The sequence below is a fragment of the Muscardinus avellanarius genome, assembly GCF_963383645.1.
Source record: "Muscardinus avellanarius genome assembly, chromosome: 21".
NCBI classification, from domain to species: Eukaryota; Metazoa; Chordata; class Mammalia; order Rodentia; family Gliridae; genus Muscardinus; species Muscardinus avellanarius.
In genome coordinates this window covers 16,802,503-16,818,701 of record NC_137807.1, presented here as the reverse complement: position 1 = coordinate 16,818,701, position 16,199 = coordinate 16,802,503, and the positions used below count along the sequence as shown (strand labels likewise).

The 16,199-nt window shown below is 51.2% G+C and overlaps 1 protein-coding gene across 3 annotated transcripts in view; it reads left to right on the top strand.

Annotated features, from left to right (window-relative positions):
- Positions 1–16,199, top strand: part of OSBP2 (oxysterol binding protein 2) — a gene marked incomplete at both ends in the record, with an annotated part of 138,281 nt that overhangs the window by 74,218 nt on the left and 47,864 nt on the right. The window contains one exon of one of the 3 annotated variants that reach the window (XM_080717661.1): positions 2,690–2,768. The exons of the other annotated variants lie outside the window; for them this stretch is intronic. Coding sequence (XP_080573787.1) covers positions 2,690–2,768 — 79 coding nt within the window. Of the gene's footprint in view, positions 1–2,689; positions 2,769–16,199 lie in introns of those variants that run through there. 3 annotated transcript variants of the gene reach the window in all.

Below are 16,199 nucleotides of genomic sequence, written 5' to 3'. Positions count from 1 at the left end.
GGTGGCATGTCAGTAAGCCCAGGCGCTTAAGGGAGCTGAGGCAGGAGCATCACTTGAAAACAAAAGATTGTCTGTGCGGCTGTTTCTTCTCAAAACACTGAAAACAACTGCTCCAGTATCTCTCTCACACACACACACACACTCCTGGGGATGGAACTCAGGAAAGTTCTACCCCTGGGCTATACCCTCAGCCCTTTATATTTTATATTATTTATTTATTTATTTATTTGTTTATTTATTGTGGTACTGGGGATGGAACCCAGGGGCTTCTACCTCCAGGCTACACTCCCAGACCTATTTTATATTTTATTTGGAAACAGGGTCTCACTAAGTTGCCAAGAGCCTCACTAAGTAGCTGAGGCTGGCTTTGAACCTGAGCCATCCTCCTGTCTCAGCCTCCCAAGCGTGGGGATTACAAGCGTGCGCCACTAAACCCAGGTGTGTGTGTGTGTGTGTGTGTGTGTGTGTGTGTGTGTGTGTGTGGTACTGGGGATTGGACCCAGGGGCATTCTACCTCTGAGCCACACCCCTAGCCCTGTTTTTTTTTTTGGGGGGGGTGGGCCTGGGGATAGAACCCAGGAGCATTCGACCTCCGAGCTACACCCCCTGCCCTGTTTTTTATTCTTTATTTTGAAACAGGGTCTAAGTTATAGAAGGCCTCACTAAGTAGCTGAGTTTGTCTGTGAACCACAATCCTGTGGTCTCAGCCTCCCGACCGCTGGAATTACAAGCGTGTGCCACCACGCCCCTCTCCCCCAGCCCTATTTTTTATTCTTTATTTTGAAACAAGGTCTCACTGAGTTGCAGAGGCCTCACTAAGTAGCTGAGGCTGTCTGCAAATCATGATCCTGGCCTGCCAAGCGCTGCGATCACAAGCATGTGCCACCACCCCTGGCTCAAAAAAAAAATTTTTTTTTTTTTTTGGTGGTACTGGGGTTCCTGGAAGCCCTTCTACCTCCGGGCTACACTCCCAGACCTGCGTGATCCTCCTGTCTCTGCCTCCCAAGCGCGGGGATTACAAGCGTGCGCCACCACGCCCGGCAAAAAAAATTTTTTTAAGTAGGGCTGCACTAAGTTGCTGAGGGTCTTACTAAATTGCTGAGGCTGCCCTCAAACCCGCGATCCTTCTTTTTCAGTTTCCCAGGTGCTGGGATTTCAGTTGTGCACCACTCTACCTGGCTTCCATTTTCTTTCCCTTAGGAGATCTGTGGCTGCCCCCGGAGTATGTTGGTCAAGTTACCCTGAGTGTGGCCTCCCAGAACAGGCAGGCCCCCTGGGCAAGTCCCTTTACATCAGAGCCTCGTGTCTTCCTCTGTAAGAAGGGACCTGCCAGACATTCCTCTGTGAGGGCTGAGGGGAAGCGGGGAAGCTAGGAGCCCCCTCCTTGCTCCATCTCTGGGGGCCGCCCCCACACAGCAGTCCTCTTCATTCTGTAGCCAGAAAACCAAAGCCCAGGGTGGTTAAGTGCCTTGAATCCCTGGCCATTGACTTTCACACAGCCGCAGAGGATCCCTTCTCTAGGTGGAAGGGATTCATTGGCCCAGCATCACCTTCCCCGAGTCTGTCAGACATTAAAACGGGAGCTCTGTTCTGTGTTTGGAAAGGCCTTAAGTTGGCAGGAATGGATTGTTTCAATAGATGACATTTGCTGGCGCCTGCCATGACTGAAGTGCTTAGGGGCCTGAGAGAGGAGGATGGCACATTTGAGGCCAGCCTCAGCAACTTTATAAGACTGTTTCAAAATGAAAAATAAAAAAGGCTGAGAGTACAGTGCCCCTCAGTCAATTCCCACTTCCTCTCGAAAATGACATGTGATAAATCCCACTGCACTCCTTTTGGGGCTGGAGGAGATCGTGTTATTGGGGTTGGAGAATGGCGACCCAGGCCTGGGGCTCGGGATCAGTAGCCCAGAGCCAGGGAAGCTAACACTTAAACGGGGCAGAGTGCCGGGAACCCAGTGGCGGGCAGGGCTGGCCTGGGCGGCCTTGCCACCGTGTTGAAGCCAGGACCAGTGGGGAGAGTGTTAGGTCTGCCACATTGAACAGCTCCCTGGGCTCGGTGTGAGTGAGATCTCGGAAAGCTGCGCGGTCACCTTGAGTGACCGCAGGCTCAGGGGACCCACGGAGCAGGATCCCTGCGCTGAGAGGGTGGTGGCCTGGGAGGCGGCGAGGAGAATGGGGTCCTGGCTGTATTCCCAAGGATCCGGCCGGCAGGACGCTGCCCAGTGGATCCCAGTGAGAGGGACCGGGTGACTGGCAGGTGTTTGGCCCCAGCCACTGGGAGACTGGGCGGCGCTGCCGTCCCTGGGGTGGGGGGTCCGGAGCAGGTTCTAGGGCTTTCCAAAGCCTTTGGACAGTGGGGTGTGCAATGCTTCCAGACACCCATGGAGAGATTCCGAAGGCAACGGCCGGGGGACTTGTGTTCAGGGGTCCGGGCGGAGCAGCTGTCCCCAGATGGGGCCCCGCCTGTTGCCTTCCTCCTGGGAGGTGACCACGGCTGCAGGTGGCCGGACCCCGGTGCCGGTGACCGCGACGTCCCGGGCGCCCCGGTGCGCGGGCTCCCGCAGGGCCCCGGGGAGGCCGCGGCGCCGACGGGGTTAAGGCCCGCGGGCGGGGGGGGGGGGTGCGGCGTGGTGCATTGTGGTCCGGCGCCTCCGCCGGGCGGCCCCCCAGCTGCAGCCGGCCGCGGGATGGGGGGCCGCGGCTGCTGGGAGGCGGCCTCCGCGCGCTCCTTCTGCAGCTCGGGCTGCCTGAGCAAACTTAAGAAGGGTCAGTGCTGCGGGCGGCCCCCCCGCTCTGCGGCCGGGACCGGAGACCGCGTCCGCCCCCCTGCCAGATCCCCGGGGAGGAGGGCGTCCGCCCCCCCTGCCAGATCCCCGGGGAGGAGGGCTCCGCCCCCCTGCCAGATCCCCGGGGAGGAGGGCGTCCGCCCCCCTGCCAGATCCCGGGGGAGGAGGGCGTCCAACTCCCCCTGCCAGATCCCCGGGGAGGAGGGCGTCCGCCCCCCCTGCCAGATCCCCAGGGAGGAGGGCGTCCGCCCCCCTACCAGATCCCCGGGGAGGAGGGCGTCCGCCCCCCCTGCCAGATCCCCGGGGAGGAGGGCGTCCGCCCCCCCTGCCAGATCCCCGGGGAGGAGGGCGTCCGCCCCCCTACCAGATCCCCGGGGAGGAGGGCGTCCGCCCCCCTCTGCCCGGCCCGACGCCCCCAGAACCGCGGAGGGTCTGCCTCGCCCTTCGGGAGTCCGCCCCCCGCGTTGAGCAGGGGCCAGCCCTGAGGTCGCCCCAGCCACCCGGGCCTCCTTAGCGCTGCGGGGTAGAAACCTTGCAAGTCACTGGGCTCGCGTCTGAAATTCCTGCTGCCTGCCTCTTTACTGGAGATTTTGCCGTGAGTGAAACTTGCTGTATTTACCTTGATAGGTGAATTTGTCATCATTTGAATTTCTAGGGAAAAATTAAGATGGGGGGGGGCAGAGGAGGGTCCTGGGACTTCCAGAGACAGTCCACCTCTGATCCATCCTTAGTGTTGGGAGACACGTATCTGTATTCCTGATATTATACCAAGTTCCCTCAACCTGTGATCCTCCTGTCTCAGCCGCCCAAGTCCTGGGATTACAGGCGTGCACCCCCAGGTCCCACCAGTGAGTATCCTGATGCCATGACCTGGAGACTTGCTGCTGGGAAGCGTGTCGGCTCACTGGCACCTGCTGTTTGCTCAGTTGTGCTGGGAATGCATGGCTTCAGTGCAGGTCCACTGTGCCTGGAGAAGGTGCTGGACTCCTGGATGGCCAGCTCGGCCTTGCCCGCTCACCAGTGTCCCCTCTGCTCTGGGTCTGGGGCTCAGGAGAGAGTGCTGTGGGCTGTGGGCCTGGTGCTTAGATAAGCCGCTGAAGCAGAGCTGGCCAGGACTCGGCCTTAGGTACAGACAGGTGTGTGTCCCTGATGTTCCCTGTGTGAGGATGGGTCTGAGAACCCAGGGCAGAGTTTAAGACAAGCTGGAAACCTCCTAGTGTTTTATTTTCTTTTATCATTTTTATTGGTGCATTGTAGTCATACATCTTAATGGGCTAAAAGACTTGTGGGGACATACATGCACACATCACCAGTTCACCAACTAGCCCTTACCCGGCCCCACCCCACTCCCTCCCCAACCCTCCCACCATGCTGGCTCAGTGATTGACTTTGATCTGTTTGTTTAGGTACGTCATGCACTTTAGAGAGCTTCCCTCTTCCCCTCCCATCCCCTCAGATAGGAGCTCCATCTTCATCAGGAGTTCCTCCTGTTACCCATTTCTCCCTAGCTTTCACATATTAGGGAAAGGATATGATTTCTTATTTTTTGTGACTGACTAATCTCACTTAGCATAATGTCCTCCAGTTCCATCCATTTCCCTGAAAATGATGTAATTGAGTTTTTTTTGATGGCCGAGTAGAATTCCATTGTGCACATATCCCACAGTTTTGTAATCCATTCATCTGTTGATGGACATTTTGGCTGGTTCCATAGTTTGGCTATGGTGAATTGTGCAGCTATGAACATAGATACACATGCATTAGTTTGGTAGTTTGGTTTCCTTTCTTTTGGGTAGATACCCAGAAGTGGTATTGCTGGATCAAATGGTGGATTTGTTCCCATTCTTCTGAGGATTCTCCATACTGTTTTCCAAAGTGGTTGCATTAATTTGCCATCCCACCAACAATGTTTTAGAGTTCCTACTTCTCCACATCCTCGCCAGCATCTGTTGTTGTTTGTGTTTTGAATGACGGCCATTCTAGTTGGAGTTAGGTGAAATCTCAGGGTAGTTTTGATTTGCATCTCTCTGATTGCCAGTGATGTTGAGCATTTTTTCATGCATTTATTGGCCATTTGAATTTCTTCTTTTGTGAAGTGTCTATTTAATTCACTTGCCCATTTTTTTTTAATTGGGCTATTTGTTTTCTTAGTGCTGAGTTCCTTGAGTTCTCTGTATATTCTAGATATTAGTCCTCTATCAGAGGAGTAGGAGGCAGAAATCTTCTCCCATTCTGTTGGCTCTCGATTGAGATTCTTGACAGTTTCCTTTGCTGTACAGAAACTCTTTAGTTTCTTGTGCCTTTGGGGTCTTATTGAGAAAGTTTTTATCTATGCCTATGTGTTGCAGTGTTGGACCTATGCCCTCCTCTTCAAGGAGCCTCAAAGTCTCTGGTCTAATTTCCAAGTCTTTGATCCATCTTGAATTGACTCTTGTGCAGGGTGAGAAAGTGGGATTAATTTTCATTTTTCTGCCTATGGTTAACCAGTTTTTCCAACACCATTTGTTGAACAGGCTATCTTTTTTCCAGTGTATGTTTTTGGCCCCTTTGTCAAAAATCAATTGTCTGTAAGTGTGTGGATTTGTTTCTGGGTCTTCTATTCTGCTCCATTGGTCTATGTATCTGTTTTTGTCCCAGTACCATGCTGTTCTTATTACAATGGCTTTGTAGTATAAAGGTATTGTGATTCCTTCTGCATGGCTTTTGTTGTTGAGAACTACTTTGGCTATTCTATTTTTTGTTGTTGTTGTTCCAAATGAATTTAAGGACTGATTTTTCTATGTCTTTGAGGAATGATCTTGGTAATTTAATGGGCATTGTGTTGAATCTATAGATCACTTTTGGAAGTATGGCCATTTTGATGATATTTATTCTGCCTATCCATGAACATGGAAGATCTTTCCATCTTCTAAGATCTTCTTTGATTTCTTTTTTCAGTGTTTTATAATTTTCTTTGTAGAGGTCTTTTACCTCCTTGCTTAAGTTTATTCCTAAATATTTTTTGTGGGAAATCCTGAGTGGAAGTGTTTTCTGAATTTCTTTTTCAGTGGATTTATGGTTGGTGTACAGAGAAGCTTCTGATTTTTTAAGATTGATTTTGTATCTAGACACTTTGCTGAATTTGTTGATCAGTTCTATAAGCCTTTTGGTTGAGTTTTTGTTGGGTCTTCTAAGTATGGTATCATGTCATCTGCAAATAGTGAAAGTTTGAGTTCTTCTTTTCATATCTGTATTCCTTTGATTTCCTTTTCTTGCCTTATTGCTCTGGCTAGAGTCTCTAGTACTATATTGAAGAGAAGTGGTGATAATGGACATCCTTGCCTTGTTCCTGTTTTTAGGGGGAATCTCAAAGGTTTTCCCCATTTAATATGATGTTGGCTGTGGGCTTATTGTAGATTACCTTTATGATGTTGAGATATGTTCATTCTATTCTGATTCTCTGCAGTGCTTTTATCATAAATGGATGTTGGGTTTTATCAAATGCTTTTTCAGCGTCTATTGAAATGATCATGTGATTTTTGTCTTTGGTTCTGTTTATATGATGAATTACATGGATTGATTTTCACATGTTGAACCAGCCTTGCATCCCTGGGATGAACCCTACCTGGTCATGGTGTATGATTTTTCTTAATGTGGTTTTGAATGCGTGTTGCTAGTATTTTATTTAGCAGTTTTGCATCCAAGTTCATCAAAGATATAGGCCTGTAGTTTTCCTTCCTTGAACTGTCTTTATTTGTTTTTGGTATTAATGTTATGTAGGCCTCATAGAATGTATTTGGGAGCGCCCTGGCTTTTCTGTTTCATGAGGAGTATTGGGATTAGCTCTTCTATAAAGGTTTTATAGAATTCACTTGGGAAACCATCTGGTTCTGGGCTTTTCTTTGATGGTAAGCTTTTTATTGCTGTTTCAATCTCTTTGATTGCTATTGGTTGGTTTAAATTTTCTATATCTTCTTGACTCAATTTAGGAAGGTTTTATTTATCTAGAAAGTTGTCAATTTCCTCCAGATTTTCCATTTTGTTAAAGTATAGTTTTTCAAAGTAGTTTCTGGTGATCCTCTGGATTTCTACACTGTCAGTAGTGATATCTTCTTTTTCATCTCTTATCTTCATAATTTGGATTGATTCTTTTTTTTTTTGTTATGTTGGCTAGTGGTTTATCTATCTTGGTTTATCTATCTTGTTAATTTTTTTTGAGAAACCAGCTTTTGGTTTTGTTGATTTTCTGTATTTTTTTTTATTCTCTACTTCGTTCATTTCTGCTCTGATTTTAATAATTTCCTTTCTTCTACTGGCTTTGGGGTTAGGTTGTTCCTGCTTTTCAAGGGCTTTGAGGCGAGTCATTAGATTATTTGGTGATTTTCTGTTTTTCTTATGTGAACACACTCAGTGCTGCTACAAATTTTCCTCTTACTACTGCCTTCAAAGTGTCTCAGAGTTGTTTTTTTTTGTTTTTGTTTTTTTTTTTTTTTTCCGGTATCAGGGATGAAACCCAGGGGGGCATTCTACCTCTGAGCTACACCCCCAGCCCTATTTTTTTAGTCATTTTTTATTTTTGAAACAGGGTCTCACTGAATTGCAAAAAGTCTTGTTAAGTAGCTGAGGCTGTCCACGAACTGTGATTCTCCAGTCTCCTCCAAATGCTGGGATTACAAGTGTGAGCCACCACACCTGGCTCCTTCTGGCTTTCATGACTTGGTTTGGGAAGTCTGGAGTGATTCTAATTGGTTTGCCTCTGAATATCACTTGGCCTTTTGTTTTTATTGCCTTTAAGATTCTTTCCTTGAACCAGGCGTGATGGTGTACACTTGTAATCCCAGCATTCGGAAGGTTGAGACCTGGAGGATCGCGGTTCGCGGACAGCCTCAGCTACTTAGTGAGGCCCTCTGCAACTCAGTGAGACCCAGTTTCAAAATAAAGAATAAAAAAAAAAACAAACAGGGCAGGGGGTGTGGCTCGGAGATCAGATGCCCCTGGGTTCCATCCCCAGACCCAGGGGAAAAAAAAAGATTATCTCCTTGGCTTCTAAATTGGTCATTTTGACTTTTATGTGGTATGGGGACCCTTTTCTCTGATCTTGTCTAAAGGGAGTTCTATAAGTTTCCTGTACCTGTGTATCGACCTCTTACTCTATGTTTTGAAAATTTTTTGCTATTACTTCTTTGAAGAGATTGTTGATCCCTTTGGTTTCACCTTCTTTTCCCTCCTCTATGCCAATTATTCTTAGGTTTGCTCTTTTAAGATGGGCCCATATTTCTTCAACGTCCAATTCTTGCTGTCGAATTGTTTTTTCTAAGTTATAAACTATGTGTTCGTTTTTGGAGTGATCATTTTCTTGGAGTAAGATTCTATTCTCCATGTGGTCTAATCGATTGTTTATAGTTTGAATTGATGCCTTTACTTCAATGATTGCATCCTTTATTTCTTTCAGACTCTCTCTAAATTCTTTTCAGAAGTTCTGTATTTATTGCTACAGTTACATTCCTGATTTGATCTTCTGGAGATCCCTGCATTTCTGTGTTGTCAGGTTCTGTTATTGTGGGGTTGTGGGACCTCAGTGCTCCGTTATCCTCCTAGTGTTTTAAATGTTGGCTTTGCCAGCTATAGAGAGAGGGGCTGAGCCCAGCTGTGGGAGGCCTGGTGAGCGGTAAGCCTCAGGAGGTGGGCGCCCCTGCACCGTGTGGGCGTGAGGCCCTTGCACCCAGCACACAGATGGAGAGGAGAGAGGTGGGCCACTCTTCAGACACATTGAAGGGTGTTGAGATGAAGGGTCACTCCGGCACGTCCCCCTAGGAACAGGTCCCAGTGAGGCAGCATCACACACCTGAGCCCATCTTTGTGCAAGGTTGAAGCTGGGCTGGCTGCCTGCCCCAGGGACCAGGAGTGGAGGTCTGAGCGATGGCCATCCCAGTGGCAGGACCGTGTCTGGCTGGCAGAGGCTCGACCTTACTCTCGAGGTTCCAGGGTGTCACTGAGGCAAGAGGAAGCCTGGCCCTTGTCCTGAGTCCGTTGCTAGGACACGGCATAGGTCCTTGGGCAGGTCCCTTCCCTCTGTGAGCTGCACTTGAAACCCCTTTAGGGGCCTGAGCAGAGTCCCAGGAGAAGGGCAGGCCTCCCTCCACCCCTCCACCTGGGCAGGGGAGGGGCCCAGGCGAGGCCCTGGCAGGAGGCCGATCCTCAGGAGCTGCAGCCCTGATGCTTGCGTGACCTTCAGCTGGCTTCCTGTCCTTCAGTCCTCTGTTGCCTCATCTAAAAGATGGTGGCGTCAAACCCACTTACTGCCAGGCGTGGTGGCACACACCTGTAACCCAAGTACTTGGGAGGCTGAGACAGGAGGACGGAAGGTTCCAGAACAGCCTCAGCAACTTAGCAAGACCCTGTTTCAAAAGAAAACAAAACAAGCTGGGCGTCGTGGTGCACACCTGTAATCCCAGCATTGGGGAGGCCGAGTCAGGAGGATCGCAGTTCTCGGACAGCCTCGGCTACTTAGTGAGGCCCTCTGCAACTCAGTGAGACCCTGTTTCAAAATAAAGAATAAAAAATAGGGAAGGAGGTATAGCTCGGAGGTCGAATACCCCTGGGTTCCATCCCCAGACCCGCAACAAACAAACAAACAAACAAACAAAAAAGGGATGTAGCTTGGAAGTAAGATGCCCCGAGTTCAACCCTAAGTACCAAGAAAGGGGGGGGGAAGAGAAGGAAGAAAAGAAAGACTGTGGTGCCAGCCCTTCTGAAGGAAGGGAGGGAGGGAGAGAGAGAGGGAAGGACTGAATGCCAGCCCTTCCAGGGGAAGGAAAGAAGAAAGGAAGGGCGGGCAGGCTGGGACAGCAGCCCAGCAAGGTGGAGGTGGCTGGCAACGTGACCCCTGGGAGGCGGGGGGTGGCACGAGGCGTCCCGCATCTCTGGAGGTAGCGTGTGGCTCGTGGGAAGGAGTCCTCACCTCAGCACGGGCCCTGGTCAACTCCCTCGCAGACCCGGTGGTCACCGTGTTCTCAGCGCTGGCCTTTAGGATGAGGCGGTGGTCTTCCACGGGCAAGTGAGCCCGAGGGCGGTAATGCATGTGAGAGCCCCGGCTCCTTCTCCACGCTCATTGGTTGTTTTGGGGTCCCCCAGCATTCGTATGCACATCATTTTACCAGCAGACCTGTTTAGGGGAGCAATATTTTATAGCTGTCATTTGTAGAACCAAAAAAGGATGACTTCAAGAAACTCTGGTGCACGTTCAGTGCGCAGTGGCCTGTCACTGCGCGGCCGGGGGAAAGCGGGGCCCAAGGAGGGGAGCGGATTCTCCAAAATCACAAGAAAATGTGGCCCCGGTGACCACGTGCCTGGCTCGCACCACGTCAAGGGCGAGGCAGTCCGGTAGGTTAGGCTGTGGACAGGGCGTCTGCTCGACTCTTGGGACTGGCCTTGGAGGAGCCCCCTGTGGGTGGCGCTGGGCTCCCCTTCTGGGGCAGGACCTCAGGTCCTGGGGAGTGTAGAGCGTGGTGATCTGGGTGGGTGGGTTTTCTTTCTTTCTTTTTTTTTTTTTTTTTGCTGGTGCTGGTGCTGGAACCCAGGGATATTCTACCTCCGAGCTACACCCCCAGGCCCAGTTTTTATTCTTTATTTTTGAAACAGGGTCTCACTGAGTTGCAAAGGGCATCGCTAAGTAGCTGAGGCTGTCCGCAAACCGCGATCCTCCTGTCTCAACCTCCCGAATGCTGGGATCACAAGCGTGCGCCCCACGCCCGGCTGGGTGGGGTTTTTTATTGCTTTGGAGAGGCGAGATACCGGGGGACCTTCCAGATGTTAGGATGCTTTAGAGGCAGAACGAGGGACAGCAAAGGAGGAGAGAAGACGGACTCTGTTCTTTCTGTTCAGCAGAAAATCTGGCCCACGGTATCTCTCGGTTGTACATTCTGAACTCAGAGCTGTGTGGGGCACCTAGTGTCCACAGCCAGGTGCCAGAGCCCAGCTCACCCTGTCCCAGGCCAGCCTCCTTCCAACCCTCCACACCGGTGCTCCCCTGGGGAGGAGCCAGCCTGGCCGTCACCCTGGTGGCCATTCTTGGAGCCCAGTAGAGAGGATTTGAGAATATTTAGAAAGGGAGGGAGGCAGGAGCTGAGGAAAGGCCCACCTGCGGGCAGGTCTGTGTAGCGGGACCAGCCCTCTGTGGGCAGGTCCAGGTGCGGGGCTGAGCGCTCCAGGCGGGGGAGGGGGAGAGGCGGCAGGCACGTCCTCACAGTGCCCAGGGCTGGCCCTGAGGCCGCCTCGGGCTTCCAGTCTGCAGCACTCTGAGCGGGTGGCGAGTAGATGGCTGTGCTGGACTGTGGGGTGGAGAGGGAGAGGGTGCAGCTCAGCTCAGGAGACGAGCTCTCCCGTGTGCTCCTGCGATCGCTCCCAGGAGCCACAGTGAGCCCTGCAAGCTGGGCATTGGTGGCATGGGGTGGTGAACCATGGCCGGTAGACAGGCCTCTGTGCCCCTGGGGAGGGAGGACACCCCGGGGCTGCTGGTTTATTCGGCCTTCACAGTTGGTGAGCAGGGCTGCATTGGGGCCACTTAGATCTTTGACAGATTTCTCAAGACACTTTGCTTCCGCTTACCCTAAAAATGTTGTGATATACAGATTTGTCACAAGTCTCTTCTTCCATTGGCTGGACTTGTATAGTAATAGTAATAATAATAATAATAATAATAATATAATAATAATAATAATAAATCAGCAATGTCTGATGTGATCAACGCTTCTTCCGGCTGTGCAGTGTACAATCTCTCCAGCTACATGCAGTGGCCCTGTTAATATAAGCACTCACCAGAAACAATGTTTGTCACCAGGCATGGTGGCGCACGCTTGTAATCCCAGCATTTGGGAGGCTGGGACCGGAGGATCGCGGTTCACGGACAGCCTTGGTTACTTAGTGAGGCCCTCCGCAACTCAGTGAGACCCAGTTTCAAAATAAAGACTAAAAAATAGGGCAAGGAGCCAGGCGTGGTGGCGCACGCTTGTAATCCCAGCATTCGGGAGGCTGAGACAGGAGGATCATGGTTCGAGGACAGCCTCAGTTTCTTAGTGAGACCCTCTGCAACTCAGTGAGACCCTTTTTCAAAAAAAAATGGGCAGGGGTTGTAGCTCGGAGGTCAAATGCCTCTGGGTTCCAGACCCGCAAAAAAAAAACAAAAACAAAAAAAAACGGCAAGGGGTGTAGCTTGGAGATCAAATGCCCCTGGGTTTCATCCCCAGCCCCACAAGAAAGAAAGAAAGAAAGAAAGAAAGAAAGAAAGAAAGAAAGAAAGAAAGAAAGAAAGAAAGAAAGAAAGAAAGAAAGAAAGAAAGAAAGAAAGAAGAGAGAGAGAGAGAGAAAGAAAGAAAGAGAGAAAGAAAGAGTGAGAAAAGAAACAATGTTTGCCTGGCCCTGAGGATAACACAGTGACCTCAGCTGCTAAAAAGCTGCGCAGGTGCAAAGCCAAACAGGTGGCCCCAGATGGGCCCCAGCGCAGGCCGGTGGGATCTGGCCCGAGGCACCCTGGCAGCCAGTAGGAAGCATCGAGCGGCTGTGAAATGGGGAGAAGGGCCTCGCCAAGCTCACCCCAGCCCTTTTATTTTATTTTATTAAATTTTGAGGCAGGGTGCTGTCAGTTTATGTCCACTGTGTTTTATACAGTATCGTTTTTGTTCACTTTGGAAATTTTTACTAAAAATTGCAAAAAATAAAGTATTGTGCAAAGATGTAAAATAAATAAATAAATTAATTAATTTTGAAGCAGGGCCTCACTGAGTTGCTGAGGGGTCGGGTCTGAACAGGCAGACTCAGCTCCCCCTCCTCCACCGCGGCTCAGGGTCAGGTCTGCTCGTCTTCCTGCGACCGCACGGGAGAGTGTCTCACAGGACATGACTCATCCCCTGACGCGGGTTTTCCTGTACAGTGCCAGCTGGCTCACGTGGCAGCAGCGGCATCTGGTCAAAGAGACAAGTGGCATGAATCTAGATGAGGAGATGGGCTTCGAGCCGCCAAGGATGACTTTCCTTTTATGGCCCGTTTCCCTTGACGTGTATGCGGAATGGCTCCTGACGCACACTTCAGAAACAGGAGCAACTCGTGCTGGACGGCGTGTCCAGGCAGAAGGACCGTGGGCTCAGGGTGCAGAACCCACCTGCGCGGTGCCCTTGGGCTGCCCGCGGTGCCTGGCCTGATGGCCCAGCATCCTTAGAGCACGGGGTGGGGCTGGCTCGAGGGCAGATCTCCATTTGTATTCTTGCTTTGCTTTTGGTATGGGGGATTGAACCCAGGGGTATTCTACCTCCAAGCTCACCCCTAGCCCTTTTAATTTAATTAATTAATTTATTTATTTATTTTGCGGGTCTGGGGATGGAACCCAGGGGCATTCTACCTCCGAGCTACACCCCCTGCCCTATTTTTTATTCTTTATTTTGAAACCGGATCTCACTGAGTTGCAGAGGGCCTCACTAAGTAGCTGAGGCTGTCCGCGAACCACGATCCTCTGGTCTCAGCCTCCCGAATGCTGGGATGACAAGCGTGCGCCACCACGCCCGGCTTACTTTATTAAATTTTGAAGCAGGGTCTCACTAAGTTGCCGATGGGTCTGGTTAAGTTGCTGAGGCTGGCCTCAAACCTGTGTTCCTCCTGTCTCAGCCTCCCAAGTACCGGAATTGCAGGCAGACACCACCGTGTCTGACATCATTCATTATTTTTAAGGTCTATTTATCGTTAAGGCAACATTTCCAGATGCTCAAAACTGGGGTGGCTTTACAACCTCATTCTCCCTCATGTCACCGTGGTTGGGTTTCTCTTTGGGGGGGTCAGTATTTTTCCTTTGATGTGAACATCTTTGTACATCACTGAGTTAGCAAACAAAAAAATGTTTTTCACGTGGCTGTACATCCAGCCGCTCGTCCCTCGCAGCCCCGGGCTTTGCACCCACTGAGCGGCGTGGGACACCTTTCCTTGTTACACATCTGAGCTCTTTGCAGATTGCCACCACAGCCAGACTACTGCCTGAGTGTCTTTGGCGTATAAAAGGTTTCAGTTGTGTTTCCTTCTGGGACACGTTCCCAAGAGTGGGAGCGTGAATCCAAGGGTGTGAATGCTCTCCTCTGGCACCCCCATCCTCTGCAGGAGCACCCCGGCTTGGAGCGGGGTGTGGGGAGCCCCCCTGCATTTGACTGCTAGTGTTCTAGAGACTATTCTTTGACCAGGCATAGAACTGTGGTGTGTTGGTGTTTAAATTTGAGATTCACTAACCAACAAGGATGAACTAGCCCAGGGGTGGAGCTCAGTGTTTGAGCACTTGCCTAGCCTGTGTGAGGCCCTGGTTCCATCCAAAACACCAGAAAAAGAAAAAGAAAAAAAAAAAGCAAATACCCTGAAGACGCCGGGCGCAGTGGCCCAGCCCTGCAACCCCAGTACTTGGGAGGCTGAGGCAGGAGGATGGCAGGTTCAAGGTCCTTCGCCAGACTCTCAGCAACTTAGTGAGACTCTGCTTCAAAAAAGAAGAAATATAGGGCTGAGGGTATAGCTCAGAGGAGGCAGGGTGTCCTCAGGTTCATCAGAACGTCCCTCAGAATGTCCATCCCCAGTACCAGGAAAAAAAAAAAACACTAAAAATAAAGGATAAGCCAGGTGGAACAGCCTATGCCTGTGATCCCACTACTTGGGAGACTGAGACTGGACGATTGCAGACTCGAGGCCAGCCTCAGCAACTTAGTGAAACCCTTTTTCAAAATAAAAAATAAAGTAGGTGGTGGAGAGGTAGAATTCCCCAGGGTTCAATCCCCAGAACCCCCACCACCACCAGGTCGACTTGTCCACTACTTGAGTTATTTCTGGTGGCCCTTCCCAGCCGCCAGCTGCATTTGCTGCGGCCCCTGTGCAGGAAGCCAGAGGGACGCAGGAGAAGTGGAGATGGCGTAGTCACATGTGGCCAGAACCTGAGCCAGACGGGGCTTCCTGGGACCCCAGCGCTGAGGCACCGGCCTTGGAGGCAGGATGCAGAGATGTGGTCCCCTCGCAGGACCTGCTGCATAACTAGCGGAGCCCAGTGCCAGATGAAAATACAGGGCCTCCTGCAAAAGTTATCAAGCGTCTCAAGTCAGCGATGACCAAGCACTGGTCCAAGGGCAGGGGCCTCCTGCCCACAGGCCTGGGCCACGGTGGCTCGCACCTCCCTGCCCAGTGCTCTGAGTCCTCATAAGTGGCCTGCCTGTGCTGAATCCAAGCTTCTTGGGGCCGCTCTGGGTGCGGAGGTTCTTCTGTCCAGGAATGAAGGTCAGTGCCCCATGACCTATGCTGACCGGTGCCCTCTCATCTCTTTGCCCTGGACATCACTCCTTCCGGGCCACTTCCATGTCTGCTCTGGCCTCGCCCGGCCCTCATTGCGGTGGCTGGTGGACATCTGGCCCATGCACTCATCTTTGCCTGCTTTGACCAAGGGGAACAAGTGACCAGGAGGCGTCCTGGGGCTCTGTTTCCAGCAGGACCTTCCTCCTCTAGCCTCCCTCTCCCTGTCCCTCTGCCTGTGCGGGGGGCAGGGAGGAGATGCTGCTTGTACAGTGAGGAGGTGGCAGCCGCTGCTGACAGGCGGGACAGTTGACTATTTAGACTTGTGCATAATTGCAAAGGCCAGATCACAGGCACCAGCTTCTTCCCAGACAGCTGGGGCAGCTGAAGAGGTGTTAACGTCTTCGGAGGCCTCGGTTTCCATTGGATGGGTGGGCATGTGGATTCTGGAGGGAATCGGGACTCAGTGCCCAGCCAGCTAAAGCTGCTTTCCCAGGGTGTCTTCCCGGAGGGGCATAGAGTGTAGAAGTGTGTGTGTGTGTGTGTGTGTGTGTGTGTGTGTGTGTGTGTATGCGCATGCACCTATGTTACTAGGGATTGATCCCAAGGGCATTTTACCTCTGAGCTACACCCCAATCCTAAGTTGTGGAGGGCCTTGCTAAGTTGCTGAAGTCGGTCTCAGCCTCCCAAGTACTGGGATTACAGGTATGCACTACTGTGCCCAGCTAGTTTGGAGCTTTCTTCTGTGGCCCTCAGTTGAATTCAGCTCTTCCTCTTTTGGGACATGTGGCCTTGCACTTGTGTCCCCCTCCTCGTGCTCCCGTATTTTTTTTTTTTTTTAGTGGTACTGGGGGTGGAACCCAGGGGCTTTTCTACCTCCAGGCTACACTCCCTGACCTATTTTATACTTTATTTGGAAACAGGGTCTCACTAAGTTGCTGAGAGCCTCACTCAGTAGCCGAGGCTGGCTTTGGACCTACGCGATCCCCCTGTCTCAGCCTCCCAAGCGCTGGGATAACAAGCGTGCGCCACCACGCCCGGTGGATTTTTTAAAGTTTGAATCAGGAAGGTGTTGTGTGCGGATTCTCACACTGAGTTGAGAAGGGTTTGGTTACCTCCCCCTACAAAGAAA